This window comes from Hippopotamus amphibius, chromosome 11 (genome assembly GCF_030028045.1).
Source record: "Hippopotamus amphibius kiboko isolate mHipAmp2 chromosome 11, mHipAmp2.hap2, whole genome shotgun sequence".
NCBI lineage: Eukaryota > Metazoa > Chordata > Mammalia > Artiodactyla > Hippopotamidae > Hippopotamus > Hippopotamus amphibius.
In genome coordinates, this window is record NC_080196.1 from 83,550,955 (window position 1) to 83,574,387 (window position 23,433).

Below are 23,433 nucleotides of genomic sequence, written 5' to 3' on the forward strand. Positions count from 1 at the left end.
CAAGTGTTCTGCTCATTTTTCATTGTGTTGTCTTTTTATGATTGATTGATTTGTAGGAAGTCCTTATTCTGCACACAAGCCCTTTGTCAGGTCTTTATTAACGTCCATAAGAATTTTAGGAATGTATGAATATCCGTGCATTTAGGTTTTAGTGAAAAGGATTTGAGGCAACAAATTCTATCATTGCAAACATTCTTAATGTAAGCAGCATTTGCTAAAATAAATTATAGTAGTATATTTTTAACCATCTATCTCAAAATGCTTTAAACTACTTGTGTAACTGTCCCAATTGGATTATTTGGAGAATACAAAAATTATGTTTTCCTAAAAGGGAAGGAGAATCACAGCAACAAGCTTTGTGAAATGGGAGTGGTATTTAAAAACAAAAGAGATGAATGTGACATCCGTATTTTAAAAAGCATGTAAGAGAAGGAAGAAGAACCTCAACTTGTAAGTCTCACCAGCTTAAAGGCAAAAAGCTGAAGTCATCGATTAAGGGCAAAAGAGTAGAAAGTCTGGACAGGTACAGTTTAATCAGAAATCCTTCAGATGGAAGCCCTGTTGAAGCCAGCTGATTCCCTGAATTAATGACACCAAAGGATGGTGATGAGATGGTGAAAGGAGCAGTTTGTCCTCCAGAAGTATCACGAGGAAACATTCACTGAGCAAAAGGTATATGCTCAACACAGGCAGAAAAAAGTCAAGTCCAAAGACATCACTAATCTAGAGGGAGTGAACAAGCTGACACTGGCAAGCAGGTGAAGAGTAGGAAACCAACTGCCTTCCTGTGGGGTGTTTGGTGTGGGGTTTTTTGTTTTTACTTTTTTTGTTTTGGGGTTTTTTTTGTTTGTTGTTTTGTTGTGTTTAGCCCTCCCCAACGCAATCCCAGGAAAGAACTCTTGCCTCAGAATTGCTCTGTCTCCATGTGGGAAGAAAGATCAGCACAGCTGTGACGCAGTCCTGAATCCCCTCCTACCTGCCCTGGAGCCTCTCACCTCAGTTCATGCCCATGAGTTTCAGAGTAGAAGCAGGGTTTCCAGCCACTGAAGGCTGTTCATGCTAAGTAAAGTAAGTCAGAAAGAGAAAGACAAATACTGTAAGATGTCATATCATCTATATGTGGAATCTAAAATATGACACAAATGAACTTATCTACGAAACAGACTCACAGACATAGAGAATAGACTTGTGGTTGCCAAGGGGGGACAGATAGATTGGGAGTTTGGGATTAGCAGATGCAAACTATTATATATAGAATGGATAAACAACAAGGTCCTACTGTATAGCACAGGGAGCTATATTCAATATCTTGTAATTACCAATAATAGAAAAGAATCTGAAAAAGAATATATATAACTGAATTACTTTGCTGTACACCTGAAACTAATACAACATTGTAACACAACATTGTAAATCAACTATACTTCAATAAAGTAAATTAAAAAAAAGTGGACAGGGTTTATGTAGTCAGGGAAAAAAAAAAAAAGAATCCTGTCCCAAGCAAAAAAAATTGTGCAGAATACTGGAATGGAAAAGTATGAAGCATGCAAATAGACCACCTTGGCTTTATGGAGAGGATTTGTGTAACATCACAAAGATCTACATTTACTAGCATGAAAAGATGTTTTAGATATACCTGGTGGGAAAACTCAAGTTGCAGTGAAGTATTCTTAGCATGATTTCATTTTTTTGCAAACATATGTTAATACACGTGACTCAGAAAATACTGAAGGAATATACAGGAAGCTAGGTGCAATCTCCAGGGGCTAAAGCAGCCAGGGGCGCACACGAAGTTCTGTAATTTTTAAATTCTCTGTAATCAGAAAAAAAGGAAAAAAGTTGAAATGAATATAAATTAAGAAATATTCTAAATAAGTAAGCTACAAAGTTTGGACCTAATTTGGTATGCAAGAGTGAGCCCTGAGTAAATATTGGATTTTGAGAAGCCTTAGGAGCTTTTGAGAACGATTTGTAAATCTCTCAATAGCACTTGATGGCCCTTTGCAAACATCTGCCAAAACAGCATTTTCTCCCAGCGGGCGGGGGCGGCAGCTTCCCCAGAGGTTTGCTGGGCCTCCTGCAGCCCCAGGGCCCTGAGCCTGGTGGCTTGGGCGTTCCTTTTGCCTGGTGGATTCACAACTGTTCACTGCAGAGGGAATTACAAGCATCTTATGAACTGAAATGGAACAAAACAAAACAAAAATAGCCTCAAGATTTTGTACATTTCTTTTTCTTTAAAACAGGAAGAGCTGAGCAGCCTTTGGAAATGAGCGTTTTCTTTCCCCATTCTTTTGAGAGTTCTGAGGTAGTTCCCACAGCAAAGCCAGGAGGGAAGAGGCGGGGGAGAGGGTGGAGGAAGAAGGCTTCTGCCCAAAGGGCCAGATCTTCCCTTCCACACAGCAGGCTGTGAGGCTGGTAGATGTGGCTCCTTTAGTTCAAATCTGTAAATCAAATCAGCTAATTCAGCTGAGTCTCTCGGGTGGAAAGAATTAAGAATGGGGTGGTGGATTCCAAACAGTAATCCCCAGCCTGCCGCAGTCGGCTGGTTCCTTGGGACACAGAGTAGTCTTCCCGTCTCCACCCGCTGAACAGTGCACAGGCTGGACGCCTCCTCCAGGCAGGTGGGAGCTCCACTACCCCCACCCCCACCCCACCGTCCCTACCCCTGCCGCCACCCAGGCCCACCTCCTGCAGGGCCGGGGTCTCAGAAGTGGAGAATCCAGACCAAACTGGAGTGTTTAGCAGGGGCACCCAAAGCCCATGCCTCGAGCTCCCCTTTTGCTCCCTGTCTTCTGGGGTGGATTGGCTGAGATGAGGGGAGACCCAGAGGAGAGAGTGTAGAAGCACCACCTACAAGGGTGAGTTCACAAATTACAAGTGTCCTGTTATCCCTCTGTGCTGGGCAGGATAACACCCCCTCCCCTAGCTTCACTCCCTAACCCTACCCACCCCCACCCCAGCCCACAAAGACGTCCACATCCTAATCCCTAAAATCTGTGCATGTTACCTTATGTGGAAAAAGGGACTTTGGACATGTGATTAAATTAAGACTCTTGAGATGGGAGATCATCCTGGATTATCTGGGTGGGCCCCATGTAACAAGTGTCCTTATAACAGGAGGCAGGAGGGTCAGAGTCAGAGAAGGAGATGTGACTATTGTAGAGCAGCTGGGAGAGAGACAGCAAATGAGAGAGAGAGAAGAGAGAAGAGAGAAGAGGGAAGAGAAAGAGAAGGGTGGGGGAAAGCGTTCTGAAGATGCTGTGCTGCTGCCTTTGCAGATGGAGGAAGGGGCACTAGACTAGGAATGCAGGTGGCTTCTTGAAGCGAGAAAGGCAAGGCAATGGATTCTCTCCTAGAGCCTCTAGAAGGAACACAACTCCTCTGATTAACCCTGATTTTAGGACTTCTGACCTCCAGAACTGAAAATTAATCAGTGTTGTTTTACAGCAGTAAATTTATAGTAATTTGTTAGCAGCATGGAAACGAGTCACCTCTTCACTGTGGTTGGCTGATAGCCAACCACTGATGCATCTGTATCAGATGATTGAAGCTTAGGTAAATCAGTGACATTTGACTCTTTCATCAAACCCTACTAAGAAGCTTTACTGCATTGATCATAAAGGCTTCTAGTAAAATAAAAGAGCCGCTACAATAACCCCTGCAGCTCTCAAATTCCCAAACAAGTTCAGAAACCACTTGATAGCCACCTGGAGGCTCAAATGACATTTGATCTTCTAGATCGTATCAAAGAGGATCTTTAACTTAAAAATAACTATTTTTTTCTTATCGCCAAAGTAATACAGGCAAAGACAGAGAAATGCAGACAAGCACAAAGAAAAAACATCCACAACACAAATCGCTCATAATCTCCTTACAATCACCCCTTACACCATGGTTCTCTTTCCAGGCCTTTTAAAATAACTGTATACGCAGTTTTTAATATTAGTCATTTTAAAAATAAATACACTGCTTTAAAATGTTGATATAGTTATCTGCAAGTGTGATCTGGAGACCCTGGGGGTCCCAAGAGATTTTCAGGTAGTTCGTGAGCTCAAAACTATTCTTATTTTAATTCTAATGCATTATTTGCCTTTTCAGTCTCCTCTCACATTGCAGTTTTTTAGAGTTTGTATAATATACCCTCACACAATATATGATATTGCAACAGTTCGAATGCAAAAACAGATATGAAATCCATCTGCCTTCTATTGTTTGACATTAAATAGCACAAATGTAAGATAATGCCACTCTTCCCACTATTTTTTGTTTGTCTTGGAATATATACTTATTTTTCATAAAATATGTATTCATGTTACCATATAATAGTGTTATTTTTTAAGCTCTTTATTGGAGGAGTCTATTATTTTTAAAATGAAACTAAATAATTATTTCTTCTTCCATTAACCAAGGGGAATGTGGGCATTTAAGATCCTACCAGCTTAAGACTTTAGTACTAGGTCACCATTTCCAAGAGATAAGTACAATGGGCTCCAACTTAGTGACTGCAGAAACTTTTTAAAAAGCAAATTCCCAGGGTTGTGGGAAAGAACCGAGTGCCGTTCTCAGTCGCCTTCACCTACAAGCCAACTGTCACACATGCCCTCTCCTTGCCATCTGCCTTGGTATCCATCCGTCCTCTCCCTTGGCCCAGGATCTTCCGGACCAGCGCCCACGACGGCCTCTATCCCTTTCTAGCGCTGAGCACAGGGCCATGAGCCCACGAAGAGCGCGGCATTCAGTGCACTGCGGGTGGAAGGCTCTATTCTTGGAGGCCCTTATTCAGTAGGTCTGAGGCAGACCCCAGAAGCCTGCGTTTTTAATAAATCCTGCCTCCGACGTCAATGACGGGTTCAGGTGCGAGCTGCACTGGGTACCGGCGGGGTGCATCAGTCAGTCCGGCATCCCCATAATGGGGCTGAGACCAGCTGCCTCCCAGGGTGGCTGTGAGGAGTCGAGGAGCTCGTTCACGTCACTTCCCAACTCCAGGACCAGGGCAGGGTGAACCCGGAAAAGGGGCCGGGAGGCAGGGTCTGCGGGAGCCTGAGGCGGGCGGGAACGCGCGGGACATGGGGGCAGGAAAGAGGGAGGTGGGACCGCGCGTGGGCCGGGTGGGTGTGCCCGGGGCAGGGGTGTGGCCGCAGGTGGGCGTGGTCGCGATCGGGGCGGGGCCGGGTCGGGGTGGGGCCTTGGGCGGGCTAGGCCCGCGGGCAGGGGCGTGGCCTGGGCGGTGCAGAGCCGGGGTTGGGGGTGGTGCGCCGGGGCCGCGCGCTGACAGGAGCGCCGAGGGAGTGAGAGACGCCTCCTGGCGGGAGCTGGCGGCGGCGGCGGCGGCGGGAGCCAAGGGGGGCGGAGGGAAGTGGGGCGTGGGGGCGCGGGGGCGCGGGGGCGAGGCGGAGGCGGCGGTCTCTGCCTGTTTTAGGGCCGAGCCTCGGGGGTGCTGCGCGGTGGACGGCGCGGAGGTGCGGCCTGCCTCGCTCCACAGCCCGCGGCGCGCCCGCTCGGCGGACTTGCGGGGAAGGAGGGCCCGGCGGCCTAGCGGCGCCGCGGCGCACGGTGAGCGGAGCGGCGTGGGCAGGAGGCGCCGCTTGGGGTCTGGAGGCCGGGGGAGGACCGGGAGAACGGGGCCCTCGCGGCCTGGGCGGCCTCCGCGGGGGCGAGGCGGGACGGGGCGGAGAGGGGCGGGCGTCGCTCCTCCGCCGGCCGCCGGGGCCACAGTCAGCGCCGCCCTCTCGGCCGCTGCGCTTTGTTCCCGAGGCCCCGAGGGAGCCGCTCGGGTGGAGGCGCTCGGTTACCTGCTTCTACGAGCCTCGTTCACCTGGACGCCTGTTCTGGGGAGGTTCGGGGAGTGGGACGCAGACAGCCGTGAGGTGGGGGAAAATATCCCATTTTCAATGGCTGTGAGATGAAAACTAGTTCTGAAAGAACCCGTTTTCCAGTGCCTTCTTTGGCTGCCACGAATACGTGCCGGTGGCTCCGGAGTCCCCACACTTGCGCGTGCGGTTCAGTATAGTGGGCGGTGGGTCCTGACGGCCCCGGGAGGGTACCCCGGCCTCGGCCATGGTCCCCCGGACTTCCTCGTCCAGTCCAAGCCCCACGGGCGCAGAGCCCAGTCCTCCTCACCTTCGTGTTGCCTTTGCTTCGTTGTTCTTCCTGACACTTAGAATAAAGGTTTACAGCGGTGATCAAGGCCCTAAACGCACCTTTTATCCGCCTTACGTCACTAGTCATTTATGTAATTGATTCTATTTTGGAGGTGTGTTTTAAACCCCAAGAAGTTTTATCTTCTCCTTTTTAAAAGTTTAATGACCGTGTTGGTTGTTCAACCACTGTCAGAAGTTGTGCTGGTCTTTCTTTCGTTTTTCGTTTTGGACTGTAATATCTTCCTCAGTATCTTTGAAGAATCTCTTGTACCTAAGGTAGAGAATTAAAACAATATCTTCACATTTTGATAAGTTACAGTTCTTAATGCAATTAACAATTTACTGTTCCCTTTGTTATTCACCAAATTATTTAAGCAGCAGCTGTCCACTCCTTACGTTAAGCTGCTTCATTCTGGCGAATTATGTTAAGAGACAAAATGAGATAGTAATAAGTAACCACTAGAATAATTTACATTTTAAAAATTGAAATTTTAACAATTAAAATATTGTTAAATGTTTTTAAAATTATGATACAATAGTAATCCCCACCCCCACCCCCGGCTTAAAGTTGAATAGTGGGTCTGAAACTAAAGCTGAATAGTAGCAGTGCAGTATTGAAAGTACTTATTTGCTTTATATACTTTCAGGTTACTGATATATATATAGAGAGAGAAACACAAACACACATATTCACTTTAACTTTCACAGTCACCATTTCTGGGTAGTCTGAGGAATTTCAGAATTCTATATCTTTGAAGATGACTAACAAGATATTACTATATAAAATTGTAGCTTTTGGGGGGAGTGTTTCAGTAATCTTTCATTGAGAATAATCTTTGAACGATCATTCGAAAGTCTTTTAACACTAACAATGAGTCTTTGTTTTTCAGTTTTGTATTTGTTTTTACCTGACCACTTGTCTTTGAATTAAAGTTGTGTTTTTTTTTTCTTTTTGTTTGTTCATTTAGCTTCCTGGGAGTTACTGATTGTCTTTGAAGGATCATGAAGTCACACTCTGTTGTTACCCTTACTCTAGCCATCCTGGTGTTCCTGACTTGGGTCCCTGTGTCACTGAGCTGTAACAAAGCACTCTGTGCTAGCGATGTGAGCAAATGCCTCATCCAGGTAGGACCAAGAGTACTTTTTTTTACTAATATTGAAATATATTGTAGAGCAGATGCAGAACATATAAATACACATGGAGAGTGTCTATATAATACAGCGTAAGGCCTGAGGTACTGAACCATGACACACTGCTCTAGGGTTTTGCCCTCATACTTCTCTTGCATACAAGGAACATCAGACTCAAAGAGTTCAATAGGGAAAATAACATCCAGCTTTGTAAATGTGCTGTTACAAAGTGATGAGCGGTCTATTCAGATGAATTAAAGGGTTCCCTTGTATAATCTAGTTTGCATAGCAAAAGGCTCACTTACTATATTTAGAAAAAAAATTTTAGCTAGTCAAATCACAGACAAACTGTTCCCTAAATATAATATACTAATTGTCTGTTTTGTGTAACAAGCTACCCCAAACAGAGCAACTTAATGCAGTAAACGTTTATTATTTACACAGTTCCTAAGGGTTGGGAATTTAGGAGCAGCTGAGCTGGGTGGTTCTGGGTTAGGGTTTCTCAAGGTTGCAGGTGTTGGAGAGTCTGCTTCCAAGATACTTGACAGTGATGTCTCTCAGACATCAAGGCAAGCCTTTCTGAAGAGAAGAGTGGGGTTAACAGTTGGCTTAGTTCATAGAGCTAGTAAGTGACTGTGGAACGTGAAAGTTTGAACCGGAAGCCTGTGGTCTCTCCATACACATACTGGTTATTACTGTCCATAAAGTTGCATTCATTAGTGGTGAACTTCACATCTTATACAGCTATTCTCCCTTTCCCATCTTGTTAGACCATCTGCAGTCTTGGGTCTGTATTTATTAGCCTCCTTTCTAGCTGTTGGCTAAGAAATTCAGTAACCACACGTATTAGAATTTTGTATAAAGTATGACTCTGCTACCTCTTGGCTGTAATCCTGACATGAGGGCATTTGTGTGTATGTACTAGAAGCGATAATGATTTTTATAGATGAGATTTGTGACATTTTGGCCCTCAATAGTTAAAATTCTGAGAAGCCTGGCCTTTCTGTGAGTGTGGTTGCCACCATCTCATACTCTGTGTATCCTCACTTTGCATTTTAACCAAAACATTTAACTAGAAAGGTTGGTTGGTTAGGCTTAGGGTTTTCACTGTGGATGTTTTTAAGCATAAACAGAAGAGGGAAGAGTACACTAAACAGCAATAACAATCAGCAGTCACAGCTGTCACTCACGCAGGGTTGCCCTTGCTTCACCTCTGTCCCCCCAGCTCTGTGTAGTGTCAAGCAGACCCCTGAAATCATTTTATTATAATTCTGATGTCTCTCTCTTAAAGATAAGAACTCTTGAAAACATAGCTGTTAGCAATTTAAAAATTAACAATAATTCTATAATGTAACTTAGTTTTATATGTGGAAGTTTTAATATGGCACATCTCCTTGGGCTTGTGCTGGTTGAAAATTTTGTAGTTTTCTCGTGAAGTCCAGCTTTGTGCTGTGGTCACAGGGGAATCTGTGCCACTTCCCACATTATTTCCATGTATCTTCGTTGTTCATTACTAGAAGTAGGCTCATAATAATTGCTATATTCATGTTTAGGTGGAACTCTACTTAAATGTCAACTTATTTTTTGACTCCAAGTTTATAATTTTCATTATTCAAATAATTAAAAATTGGATTTTATTTAAAACACCTTGCTTGATAAGGCAGTATTTAAAGAAGAAAGCTTTTGGTTACTATTGATAAACACTCTCAAAAGTCTTTGTTTGTTTTGCTTTTCAATTAAAAAATCTGTAATACTTACAAAATGCTTCAAAAAGTAGAGTAAAAAAATAAGTGTATACCAAATGTAAAATAGATAGCTAGTGGGAAACTGCTGCATAACACAGGGAAATCAACTCGATGATTGGTGGTGACCTACAGGGGTGGGTTAGGGAAGGTGGGAGGGAGGCTCAAGAGGGAGGAGATATAAGGATATATGTATAAATACAGTGGATTCACTTTGTTGTACAGCAGAAACTGGCATAACAGTGTAAAGCTATTATACTCCAATAAAGATCTGAAAAAAAAAGTGTAAAAACTGGAACATCAGGTGAAGCTTAATCTGTCAAATGGTGATTCTAGTAAACTCATTGGAAAGAAGGTAGGACTCTTTTTTTTTTTTTTTTTTTTTTAAACCATGAATTCACTGATGTGAACATTTCTGATTCCTGTTGCTTCAGAGCCAGGACTCATCAGATCTTTTTCTGGAATAGTAGAAACCGTGCTGGTGCATAGTGTCAGGGTGTTTGAGGTTAAAATGATAGAGGCCTCAAGTATTGAGGATTTTCTTGTTCATTTATTTGTAAGCACTTAGTGGACATTGCAGTGAAATGTGATTGGTTCTACCATTTGCCTAGTTTTGTGGACTCCACTGATTATTTAACATTCTGCCCTTTACTCTCCTTGCATTCCTCTCCCTGTGGCTGTGTGACAAGCCACCCCAAAAGTCAGTGGCTGGAAACAACAACAATGTTTATTTTGAGCCTGAGTTTGCATCCTCAGCAGGGCTTGATAGGATACGTCATCTGTAGCACACAGCATTATTAACAAGGGCGGCCTGAAGGCTGGCAGCTGAAATTACCTGAGGCAGCACTGTCTACTAGAACTTTCTATGGTGATAGAAATGGTCTACATCAGCCCTGTCAGGTCCAGCAGAAACCAGACACATGTAGTTGTTGAGCACTTGAAATATGACTAGTGTGACTGAAAAACAGGTTTTTAAATTCAGTAATTTTAATTCATTTAAATTTAAACAGCTGCATGTGGCTAGTGACTACTGTGTTGGATATATCACAGAGCTGGGCTAGGAAGAGTCTTCATTCTCTCTCTCTTTCTCTCTCACCCCCCACTTTCTCTCTCCCCTCCTTTCCTCCCTCCCTCTCAGTAGTCTCTCTGTATGACCTCTCCAGCATGTTGGCTTAAGACTAGAGATTTCTTACATGTTGGCTCAGGGCTTCCAAGACCACATGTCTCACCACACAGAGTAGGGGAAGCTGTATTGCCTTTTATGGCCGAGCCACAGGTGTTACTTCCACCATAGTGGTAGGCCCACCTGGATTTAAGTGGAGGGAGCACAGGCCCTGCCTCTGATTGAGAATTGTGAGTGTAACACTAAGGAGAGTGTGTGGATGGGGTGGGTGGCCGGCCATCTTTGGAAAATACAATCTGCCCCATCTTAACTGTACAATGACTTGGCCGACTTGGATGATCTCAGAGTTTCCTTCTAATTCTACATCGTTCTAGAGAAAGCAACCAGCTATTCTACATCGTTCTAGAGAAAGCAACCAGCTATTATGTGTTAAATATTCTTTTTTTAATCAGAGTATCTCTGTATGCCTATTCTGGACATTTAATATTAGTGGAATCATACTATATGTTGTCTTTCATGCCTGTCTTCTTTTATTGAGTATAATGCTTTCACAGTTAATCTATATTATAGGATGTATCAGCAGTACTTCATTGTTTTATGATCAGATAATATTGCACTGTATGGATATACCACACATAATTTATCCATTCATCAGTTGATGAATATTTAGATTGTCTCCACCTTTCGGCTATGCAAGTAATGGTGCTGTGGATATTTGTATATAAGTTTTTATGTGGGTGTATGTTTTCATTTCTTTTGGGTATATACCTAGGAGTAGAGTTGCTGGGTCATATTTTCTATGTTTAACATTTTGAGGAACCACTAACATATTTTCCAAAGTGGCTGTATACATTTCCACCACTGTGTGTGTAGATTCCAGTTTCTTTGCATTGTCACCAACACTTGTTATTATTTTCTGTCTTTGTCCTTAAAGGCATCTTAGTGAGTGTGAAGTGGTTTTGATTTGCATTTCCCTAATGATTAATGAAATTGAACATCTTTTCATGTGCTTATTGGCATTCATATATCTGCTTTGGAGAAGTGTCTATTCAGAACGAATGCCCATTTTTTAATTGGCTTATGTGTCTTTTTATTGTTGGGTTATAACAGTTATATATTCTGGGTACAAGTCCATTATCAGATATATGACTTGCAAGTAATTTCTCCCATTCTGTGGGTTGTCTTTTCACTTTCTTCATGGTATTATTTGCAACACGCAAGTTTTAAATTTTGATGCAGTCTTATTTATTTGTTTGTTTATTATTGTGCCTTTGGTATTGTAACCAAGAAACCATTGCCTAACTCAGGGTTACAAGATCTACGTGTCTATTTTCTTCAAAGAATTTTATAGTTTTAGCTCTTATATTTAGGTCTGCAATTTATTTGGAGTTGATTTTTTTTTATATGAGGTGAGGTAGGGGTCCAGCTTTATTCTTTTGTGAATGGATATCCAGTTGTCTCAGCACCATTTGTTGAAAATATTATTTTTTTCTCCATTGAATTATCTTAGCACTCTTGTTGAAAATTATGTGACCATAAATGTAAGAGTTTATTTTTGGACTCTCAGTTGTATTCTGTTGATTTATATACCTGTCTTTTTACCAGTACCACACTGTCTTGATTACTGTAGCTTTGTGGTATGCTTTCAATCACAAAGTATGAATTTTCTAATTTTGTTGTTTTTCAAGATTTGTTTTTAATACTTTGGGCCCTTGCATTACCATATGAATTTTATTTTTTAATTTTTAAAAAATTTTATTTAATTATTTATTTTTGGCTGCGTTGGGTCTTCGTTGCTACACACAGGCTTTCTCTAGTTGTGGTGAGTTGGGGCTACTCTTCCGTTGCGGCTTCTTATTGTGGTGGCTTCTCTTGTTGCAGGGCATGGGCTGTAGGCATGTGGGCTTCAGTAGTTGCGGCACACAGGCACAGTAGTTGTGGCTCGTGGGCTCTAGAGTGCAGGCTCGGTAGTTATGGTGCACTGACTTAGCTGCTCCATGGCATGTGGGATCTTCCCAGACCAGGGATCAAACCCGTATCCCCTGCATTGGCAGGTGAATTCTTAACCACTGTGCCACCAGGGAAGTCCCTACCATATGAATTTTAGGATCAGCTTGTGAATTTCTGCAGTAAAGCCAGCTAGGATTTTTGATTTTAAATAAATTTATTTATTTATTTATTGGCTGTATTGGGTCTTCATTGCTGCGCATGGGCTTTCTCTAGTTGCAGTGAGGGGGGCTGCTCTTCCTTGTGGTGCCTGGGCTTCTCATTATGGTGGCTTCTGTTGCTGCAGAGCACCAGCTCTAGGTGCATGGGCTTTAGTAGTTGTGGCATGGGGGCTCAGTAGTTGTGGCTCTCAGGCTCTAGAGCACAGGCTCATTAGTTGTGACACAAGGGCTAAGTTGCTCTGCGGCATGTGGGATCTTCCTGGCCCAGGGATCGAACCTGTGTCCCCTGCATTGGCAAGCGGATTCTTAACCATTGTGTCACCAGGGAAGCCCTAGGATTTTTATATATTAATATATTTGACTTTATTTATTAGAGTAGTTTTTGGTTTACAGTGAAATTGAGCAGCAAGTACAGAAAGATCTCATATATTCCTTTACCCTACACACACCCACTGTTTCTCCTACTATTAACATCATGCATTAGTTGGTACATTTGTTAAAATTGATGCACCAATATTGACATACTATTATTAAGTCCACAATTTACATTAGGTTTCACACTTTGTGTTGGACAGTTCTATGGACTTGAGAAATGTATAATGTCATATATGTGCCATTACAGTGTGACAGAATTGTTTTTTTGTCCTAAAAATCCCCTGTGCTTCCACATACCTCCCTGGCCCCCCCCACACCCCCAACGCTCTCCCCACAAGCCCCTGGCAACCACTAGTCTGTTTTACTATCTGTATAGTTTTTCTGTTTCAATATGTTATACAGTTGGAGTTATACAGTATGTAGCCCTTCCAGGTTGGCTTATTTCGTTTAGCAATATGCATTCATGGTTCTTGCATGGTTTTTTGTGGCTTGGTAGCTTATTTCTTTATATTCCATTTTATGGATATATCACAGTTTATCTATTCACTCATTGAGGGACATCTTGATTGCCTCCAAATTTTGCAATTAAGAGTAAAGCTGCTACAAACATCCATGTGCAGGTGTTTGTGTGGACATAAAATTTGAACTCACTTGAGTAAATACCAAGGAGCACAATTGCTGGATCATATGCTGAGAGTATGTTTACTTTTGTAAGAAACTGCTGGACTGTCTTCTAAAGTGGCTGTGCAATTTTGCATTCCTACCAGCAATAAGTGAGAGTTCTTATTGCTCCACATCCTCACTAGCATTTGTTGGTGTCATTGTTTTGAATATTAGCTGTTCTAATAGGTGTATATTGGTATCTCGTTTTAATTTAAGCTCGTGATGTTGAGCTTTTTTTCATATGTTTTATTTGCCATCTGTATGTCCTCTTTGGTGAGGTGTCTTTTTATATCTTTCACCCATTTTTAGATTGAGTTGCTCATTTTCTCTCTCTTGAGTTTTAAGAGTTCTTTGTATCTTTTGGATTAACAGTCCTTCATCAGATTTGTCTCTTGCAAATATTTTCTCCCTGTCTGTGGCTTGTCTTTTTTTTTTAAGATTTTTTTTGATGTGGACCGTTTTTAAAGTCTTCTTTGAATTTGTTACAATATTGCTCCTGTGTTTTTACATTATGGTTTTTTGGCTGTGAGGCATGTGGGATCTTAGCTTCCTGACCAGGGATCCAACTCGCACCCCCTGCATTGGAAGGTGAAGTCTTAACCACTGGACCACCAGGGAAGTCCCCTGGCTTGTCTTCTTATTCTCTTGACAGTGTCTTTTGCAGAGCAGAAGTTTTAAATTTTAAAAGTCCGACTTACCCATTTTTTTCCTTTCGTGGATTGAGCTTCTGGTATTGCCAGCTAGGATTTTGATTGGGTTTACATTGACTTTATAGATCAATTTGGGAATTATTGCCACCTTAACAGTATTAAGTCTTCTGATTCACAAACAAGGAATGTCTTTCCTTTTATTTAAATTTTTCTTTAATTTCAACAGTATTTTGTAGTTTTCAGTGTACTTCTTTTGTTAAATTTATTTCATAGGTATTTTATTCATTTTGATGTTGTTGTAAATGGAACTGCTTTCTTAATTTTATTTTCAGGTTGTTAATTGCTTGTGTCATAGATCTTAAATCTGTTTTCGCTTTATTCTGCATTCTGGCAGAGTTCCTTGAGTTTACCTTTGAATCCTTTCTATTGAATTTTAAAATTTTAGGAGTAACTTTAAAATTTCACCGCTTATTTTCTGCTTAATTTTTCACATTAACACTTTTACTTGTATTTGAATGCACTATTTTCTCAGATATCCTGAGAATACTTACTGGAAGTTTTATTGATGGAAATGGAGGTGTGTCCCCCTCCCCCCAACCTTCCCATTCTGTTACCTAGATTTCTCTTTCTTCCAAGATTATTTTTTTCTTTCAATTTATATCTTTCATTCAGGAGGCTTTCCTCAAATGTATAGTGTTCCTTAGTTGTCCGTTATAGTTGTTTTTTTTAATATAAATTTATTTATTTATTTATTTATTTGCTGCGTTGAGTCTTCATTGCTGCACACAGGCTTTCTCTAGTTGTGGCGAGTGGGGGCTGCTCTTCCTTGTGGTACTCAGGCTCCTTATTGCAGTGGCTTTTCTTGTTGTGGAGCACGGCCTCTAGGCCTGCAGGCTTCAGTAGTTGCAGCACACGGGCTCAATAGTTGTGGCTCACAGGCTTAGTTGCTCCGAGGCATGTGGATCTTCCCAGACCAGGGCTCGAACCTGTGTCCTCTGCATTGGCCAGTGGATTCTTAACCACTGTGCCACGTAGGAAGTCCCCATTATAGTTTTGCTTTGTTTTGGCTGCGTTGGGTCTTCGTTGCTGCGTGCAGGCTTTCTCTAGTTGTGGCAGTCAGGGGCTACTCTTTGTTGTGGTGCACAGGCTTCTCAGTTTGGTGGTCTCTCTTGTTGCAGGGCAGGGGCTCCAGGCACGGGCTTCAATAATTATGGCATGGGGCTCAGTAGTTGTGGCACACGGGCTCAATAGTTGTGGCTCACAGGCTCAGCTGCTCCTAGGCATGTGGGATCCTCCCAAACCAGGGCTCGAATCTGTGTCCCCTGCATTGGCAGGCAGATTCCTGAATTCTGCCAGCGAAGTCCCTGTCCATTATAGTTAAGAATGAAGTGTAAAAGCCTGAGTGTGAGACTGTGTTTGGGAGCAGGGCTGACATACACAGACTGGAGAATATCACCTGAGGGACAGGGAAGCCCTCCATGCTGGAATGTGTTCTCTGCTCTGAGGCTGATCACTTTCCTGAAGAGAAGTTTTTGGTTTGTTTGTTTTGAATGACTGGTGTTCTTGCTGCAGTTGGTGTGGTGGTTGGTTGGTAGATGCCTGGTTCTTTTCTTTTTGCCCTAGTGTGGGGGTAGCCAGACTGATCTGATAGCAACTTGAACTTTAGTGCCTTCTTTTATTCCTATTCTCTTCAGCCGAGGAATAGATTGGCTATTGGCGTTTCATGTGCCAACAATTGTCAGCTGGTGTTCTTGGGACTCTTAAATGCTTCTCTTAAAAGGGATCCCAGAATTATATTCAAATTTGCACATATACTGTTTTCTAGGAAGAAGTCCATAGCTTTCAGGAGGTTCTCAAAGTGGTTGATAGCCCTGAAAAGGTGAAGAATTGTTGGGGCATTGTTTGCCATCTCAAATACTAAGTTACTAAAATTCCGCTTTCACATTCAACAAAGTACGAGGCATGGCACGTCGACATTTTAGATGGCAATGATGGCTTTTCTCCTTAAAATTACAGAAAAACATGCACAGAGATGAAGGTGGGAGATAAGAACCTTCAGAAAGGCCATGCTGTAGAAGTGTAAAGAAGCTTCCCTCCAAGAGGGAGTTTAACTTCTCTTTTTGTTGTTTGGTTTGAACAACATCTGTAGTGTTGAAATGATGTACTGTGAGGGTAAGTTGGAACACTTGTTTATGCTGAGCCGTCGGCAACTCATGAAGGAACTAAATATAAAACATTTTCCCTGGAAGCTCAGAGTTGTGTAAATGTTTTTTACCAGCACAGTTATTCCTGCCCCTCCTACAGTTTGCTACGCAGAAGGGTGGTCCCTATGTAAATATTTATTTTGTGCTTCTGACAGGAAAGAAATCTAATTTTAACATCAGGCAAGTAATATTGTCCTCTTGGTGTATTCCTTTGCTCATATAATGAGTGGTTGAGCTGTTCTCTTTCAGGGGAAAAGTGGTAATATGGGATTTTGCTTTTAACGAGACCTTTACTTGTTTCTTCTGCTTCTGTGAAAAGAACATTTAAAATTTGGATCAATATTGTGCTTGTAACCCAGAAATCTCAAGACCCATTTTGTATTTAAGAACTGAAAAACCCCTTATTGATTTGTGAGTACTTTTAGCTAATATTTATGGTCATATTTAGGATGATATAAACATTATGTTTCATGAAGATATTCAGACTTAGGTTCAAAGATCATTGATGCATTCTTTTAGCAGTTTACTGGTTATCTGAATATTTATTTAGCATTTTTGTGTATTAAATCAACAGTCTGCTTTTTTTATTCTAAAAATTGATTTAACTACTAAATAAATCTTAGATTATCTGAAATAAATTGGGACTTTAAAGTAGTTTCTCATTAATAATTCTAGTTTTTTAAAAATGTATTTTAAGTTAAAAATATAGATAGTTCAGGTAACATCAGGACTTTCTTAATTACAGTAAACTAAAAAGTTAACTTTCTCTTCCTTTTTTCTTAATCAGTGCTAATTAAATTCCACACTAGATTTTTTTTGCTAGTTAGCTTGATTTGTTACTATACTAGTAATATTTTGGTGTATAATATACAACTTCCCTCTTTCCTTTTATAAACATTACCTTATTTTCCTATAGTGTTTTCTCTCTTTTTTCGTACTTCCCTGCTCTTAAAAGTTGTGGCTCTAATTTATTTTTGTCCTGTTTTGCTTTGGCTAACATCTCGTGACTATCTTTGAAATTAATGTCCAAAAGTGCTGAATTAGACCTGATATAATTTAAGGGAAGGGTAAGTCATTGTTTCCCTTCAAATGTTAGCAGTTAGAATAGCTGCTAAAGTTCATAAGTGGAGACTAAAACTTATTTTCATTGGCTGTTTCACCTGTTGAATTATTACATTACAACACAGGTGAGGGGGACTTCCCTCGTGGTCCATTGGTTAAGACTGTGCTTCTACTGTAGGGGACGTGGGTTCTGTCCCTGATTGGGGAACTAAGATCCCACAAGCCGTGCACCGTGGCCAAAAAAAATAAAACAAAACAAAACCCCCCAAAAATAAAGATGAGGATTTCATTGGGACACTTGGAAGTTTTCAAATATGATTTTTTTAAATTAATTATTTATTTTATTGTCTGTGTTGGGTCTTCGTTGCTGCACACAGGCTTTCTCTAGTTGTGGCGAGCGGGGGCTACTCTGCATTGTGGTGCGCGGCCTTCTCATTGCGGTGGCCTCTCTTGTTGCAGAGCACAGGCTCTAGGCACGTGGGCTTCAGTAGTTGCGGTACATGGGCTCAATAGTCATGGCTCACAGGTTCTAGAGCGCAGGCTCAATAGTTGTGGCACACGGGCTTAGCTGCTCCGCGGCATATGGTATCTTCCTGGGGCAGGGATCAAACCCATGTCCCCTGCATTGGCAGGCGGATTCTTACCCACTGCGCCACCTAGGAAGTCCTCAAGTATGATTTTAATAGGGAGAATAGTAAATAAGTGCCCATTTACCTATCATTCAGCTTCACCAGTGGTCAGCTTATGGCCAGTCCAGTCTCATCTCTACCTACCCCCTCTTCACCTCACCTGGAATGATTTTAAAGAAACACTTCAGGGTACTTTTGAAGTAAGTAGGATTAAAATTTTGTTACGAGGTTTATATAAGAAATGGGTGTCATTTGATATATTTTGGTGGTTCATGTATGTACATGAACTTGTATGCTGATTTATTTAGCCAAAAGGATAAATTCTGTTTTCCATAGTATCCGTAGTATTTCACTTAAGTTTATATTATTTTCAAGGCAAAAGTTTGCCAGTCAGTTAGAATTTATAAAGAGCAACATGATAATAAGATTCGGTTTAGATATTTCTGTTCTGAGTTTGAAAGTCTGTCTGATGTCCTCCTTAAAGAGTATTAATATGTCAAAACAGATTTGCTGTAGCTAATGTAATTATAATTACGTTTTTTCTTTTGAATAAAGGCTATTTGTTTGAGGGTATGTTGTTTATGTACTGGGTTTTAAATACCCATTTGATGTACCTAAGGGCTGTGAAAATAGTATCAGTTTAGGTAGTTTAATGCCTTGTTGGTTACAGATGCTCACACAATGTTCATATTTGTACTGACCTTTGTTCTTACATTCCTGGGGGTTTTAGGTCAAGATATTATAAATACTTATAGCTATTTTGATTTAATATTTAAGGACCTCAGTTTGTGTTCTTTGAGTGTCTTATTTTTTTATTTTACGAAATTCAACTGGATCTTAAGAAGTCCTACTACCTAAATTTAAAATGTTTTTTTGCCATTATAAAAATATTTTGTTCTCAAAGGGAATCCACAAAATACATAGAAGTAGAAAAAGGAAAATAAATCATTTATAGTCATGTTTTCTAAATACAGACTACTCTGATATTTGATATAGTCCTTTTTAGATTTTTATTCTGTGTGTAGGTGATTTGGTGTTACATGCTGCAGTTTACAGGCTAGGACTTGAATCCAGATTCTGTAAATCCAAGTCATTTGCTGTCTGCTAGACTATAATATTGTTTTGAATGGTGATATTTTCCTGTTTTAGCAGCATTGCTAACAAATCTCTCAGATTTTGGCAACAGTTAAAGAATGGAGATGTTTATCAGCAACCTTACATCAGAATATAAAATAAAAATTTCCCTCAAGTTATTAATTGCCATCTCTGACCTGGAAATTTGGACGTTTATAAAATAAATTTTAACTCTTAAAGTCTAGGCTTAGTCTTAGATGAACAACTACTCCCCCCACCCAGTTTATTTTGCATAGAGTATTAAGATCTCACCAGAACCTACATATATACAATGGAATATTACTCAGCTGTAAAAAGCAATGAAACTGGGACATTTGTAGAGACATGGATGGACCTAGAGACTGTCATGCAGAGTGAAGTGAGTCAGAAAGAGCAAAATAAATATCGTATAGTAACACATATATGTGGACTATAGAAAAATGGTACAGATCAACTGGTTTGCAAGGCAGAAATAGAGACACAGATGTAGAGAACAAACATATGGACACCAAGTGGAGAAAGCAGGGAGGGTTGGGAGGGAATGAATTGGGAGATTGGGATTGCCGTATATACATTACTAATAAGAAAAAAAATACCAAATTGTGCACTCTAAATATATGCAGTTTATTGTATGTTAACTGTATCCATAAAAGTTCTTTTAAAAAAAAAAGAGTCAAAAAAAAATCTCACTAGAACCTTAGACATGTAGAGAATAGGATGTTCCATTAAAACTGATTGAATAATTATATAAAATCTGTCTTCTGGCATAACAGACTTAAAATTCTTTGTCATAGTGAAGATTTTCACTAACACAAATGTAGTAAAATACATTTTAAATTATTAAATTCTTCCCACAACTTTTCATCCTGCCAGATTTTCATTTCATATAAACTTTTAAAGCAGATTGCCAAATTATCTGTAAATACTCATGCTGATCAGTGTAGAATAGCTCAAATGTATAAATTTCTGTTTTCTATTTAGTATAAAGTTTTAATTTTTTCCACCATACGTGTATTGAACGGTGTGATGTTACAGCACTTTTAGAACATCTAACGTGGTACTTCACCATCTATGTCACTCTGGCTCTGACACGCGGAAGCAGTGGTGGTGGGAGCAGCCCTGAGGCAGAAGATCTGACTTCACAGCCCATTTTGGGCTGGGTCACTGACCCACGCCTTCCAGCCTTTCATCAGTACCAGCAGCAGTGCCCACACTTTCTCTGAGACTTGCAGACCGGGGAGGCAGATGATGCGATCATTAACTGGCGAAGCAAAAAAAGCATTAAGTATTAAATCCCAACTCACTGGTTTTGCAACTCTTGCCAATGATACTTATTTTACCTTTACAAACAATGATTAAACTTGGGCAATAGCACTTGTAATTTAATTCAGGTACCGAGAGTGAAAGATAAAATAGTGCCTTTGATTAAACAACCTGAAGGGTTAGCTAAGTTTAATTATGGGCTCATTCTTTCTAAGAAAGTAATAACTATAATTATTAAAATGATAAATTAATAAGCAATAAGCTTTATATTTCTCATTTCATTGTTTAAAAAGCAGGGATAGCTATCCAAAACTGGGGTCAGATCTCAGCCACTTGATTGATGTACAAATTCATTGATATACAAATTGAATGATGTACAAATTCATAACTTTATATGAAAATGAGGATAAATACTACCTTGATAAAGCCTTTATGAGCTTCAAGATAATGCATATAAAACACTTAGCACAGTGCCTGTTAATGTTACATAAAACCCACTTAGGAACTTTGGGGGAGGCTGTGGCAGGAAATCAGTATAGGTGTTGGATTGGGCTTTCTTCTGGACTCTGAACATTGTATTTGGTTGGTTCAGCCAACTGAGCAGTGCTCAAGGTTAGTCATAGGGAGGTTAGTGAATTGCATACGTAGCCAGTCCACAGAGAAACCCTACATCCCAGCACGACCTTCTTTCTAGTTAGCACGGAAGACTTTGAAGTAATAGTGACATGGAAGATAATAATGGCATTTCTGAAGGTGGTGATAAAGAATGAGAACATGGACAAGCTGTGAAAGGGATGAAGAATTTAAGGCCTGCTTCTGAATTTGGGTGCATAAAATGTTCTATTATGCAGCCATTATGTTATGTTGACAGATTTCTATTGATACAATAGGGAAATGCTTACTTTTTAAAGCAGGAATCATTATTTTGTTAGAAACGCAGAGGAATTTACCGAAGTGGGAAGAATTTGGGTTTTTTCTCCTTATACTCTAGTAGATTTGTTTCAAAGTCTTTTATCATTTAAAAAAAACTTTTAAAAATTTAAAGCATTCCTTTTATCTTGACTCTAGCCTCGTTAGCAAAGCCTTTCTTGTTACAGGAGATTCATTTATGTCATCATATATAAAACAACTAAAGTAAAGATTTCTTTTTAAGTATCCTGAAGAAAAAATTCTACTTAATTAATTAAAAACATTTTTTAAATTAGTTAATTGCTTTTTTTATTGGCTGTGTTGGGTCTTCTTTGCTGCACACAGGCTTTCTCTAGTTTCAGTGAGCAGAGGCTACTCTTCATTGTGGTGTGCAGGCTCGTCATTGTGGTGGCTTCTCTTGTTATGGAGCACAGGCTCTAGGCACATGGGCTTCAGTAGTTGTGGCACATGGACTCAATAGTTGTGGTGCACGGGCTTAGTTGCTGCATGGCATGTGGTATCTTCCTGCGGCAGGGGTCGAACCCATATTCCCTGCATTAACAGGCAGATTCTTAACCACTGCACCACCTAGGAAGTCCCTACTTAATTTAAATGGAGTAATTTTTTAGTGTTTTTATGTGATCCTTGATTCTTCATAGTTACATTTTGGTTTTTTTTTTTTCTTTTCTTTTGTATTTCCAATACTTGACTTCAAAGCACCTTAAAAATGTTTTTTATATTTAGAAACATTCGTCCCAACCATAGTTTGCTTGCTGTCAAAAAATTAAAATATGTTTCCAAATGTGTTTATGACCAAAATGATTTAATAGTATGATTTTGAAAGACATATAAAGTGAGTAGAAAATAATGGATTTCTTGATGAGCTACACATGGTTGTTATTCATGATTATTGACACATAGAAATTCATCGTTTCCTTTCCTTTTTAGACTTTAGAACAATAGAAACAAAGCAAATCATTTCCACACATTTTTGCTTTCTAGATTTGCGGTGAGGTTTTTGAGATCCTAAATGCCATATATTAACTTTGCCTGTATACTATTTTTCTCCTGGAAAGTGAGAAGTTAAATGTGTAATACTGGGTAAAAAGTTTGTTTGAGGAGCTTGTTTTCATTATTTTCCAGTTTCCTGGAAAGAATGCGTGCATGAGTTTTGAAGAATACAGATTATTTGATGCATTGTGCAGCTTATTTACTCTGTGAAATTTCATAGTTTATGAAATCAAATTTGCTTTATTAACACAGATTTTTTCATTCAATTTTGTAGTAAGATGGAAAGAAAATATTAGCTAGTATTCAACCAGTTTTAGCAGTAATTTTTACCAGTGAAATTTTAACCTGGATTTCTCCCCTGTCTCGGCTTCCTAGAGCCTCTCACTTTGTATTCTAACAGTAAATTAAAAGTCATTAAGCATGCTTCTTCAGAGCATTATTCTACCACACTGACATGTAAAAGTACAGCACAGGCATCTATTAAGAGGGTGTGAAATACATTTAATATTGAGGGGTAAATAATCCAGGCAAGTTTAAGTAACTTTTAATAGTCTGAATTTTAACCTTCCATTAGTTAGCAGTAATCTGATGTTATCATCCACCCTTTCATTCCAAATTAAAACACCTCACAAATACCTGACTGTAAAAGGTATATTGAATGCCTTAAAGACTCAGATTTCTCTAATGGAAGCCATTAAATTGACATTCATTTTAAAATTATTTAGCATAATATCCAGTAATTCATTTCACAAGCTGCCATTTGAAAGCTGTGATAAGAAAAAGGAGAGAAGAGGGCAGATAGCAGTATCAAGCAGTATCAGTAGTATTTCATCTTGTGGAACTGAAAGACACAGCCACGGAAAGATAGAGAAAATGAAAAAGCAGAGGACTTTGTACCAGATGAAGGAACAGGATAAACCCCCAGAAAAACAACTAAATGAAGAGGAGATGGGCACCCTTACAGAAAAAGAATTCAGAATAATGATGGTGAAGATGATCCAGGACTTTGAAAAAAGACTGGATGCAAAGATCGAAAAGTTTGCCAAAGACCTAGAAGAATTAAAGAACAAACAAACAGATATGCAACACAATAACTGAAATGAAAAATAGACTAGAAGGAACCAATAGCAGATTAACGGAGGCAGAAGGGCGAATAAGTGACCTGGAAGACAGAATGGTGATAATCACTGATGTGGAAAAGAATAAAGAAAAAAGAGTGAAAAGAACTGAAGACAGCCTAAGAGACCTCT

The 23,433-nt window shown here is 40.1% G+C and overlaps 1 protein-coding gene across 5 annotated transcripts in view; it reads left to right on the plus strand.

Annotated features, from left to right (window-relative positions):
• The first annotated feature begins 5,363 nt into the window (after nucleotides 1–5,363).
• Nucleotides 5,364–23,433, plus strand: part of TWSG1 (twisted gastrulation BMP signaling modulator 1) — a 48,081-nt gene continuing 30,011 nt past the window's right edge. For all 5 annotated transcript variants that reach the window (XR_009048088.1, XR_009048087.1, XR_009048086.1 and 2 more), the window contains exons 1-2: nucleotides 5,364–5,553; nucleotides 7,109–7,265. Coding sequence is in view for 2 of the 5 variants with exons in the window: in XM_057699932.1 (XP_057555915.1) it covers nucleotides 7,143–7,265 (123 nt within the window). In the remaining 3 variants the exon portion in view is untranslated. The remainder of the gene's footprint in view (nucleotides 5,554–7,108; nucleotides 7,266–23,433) is intronic.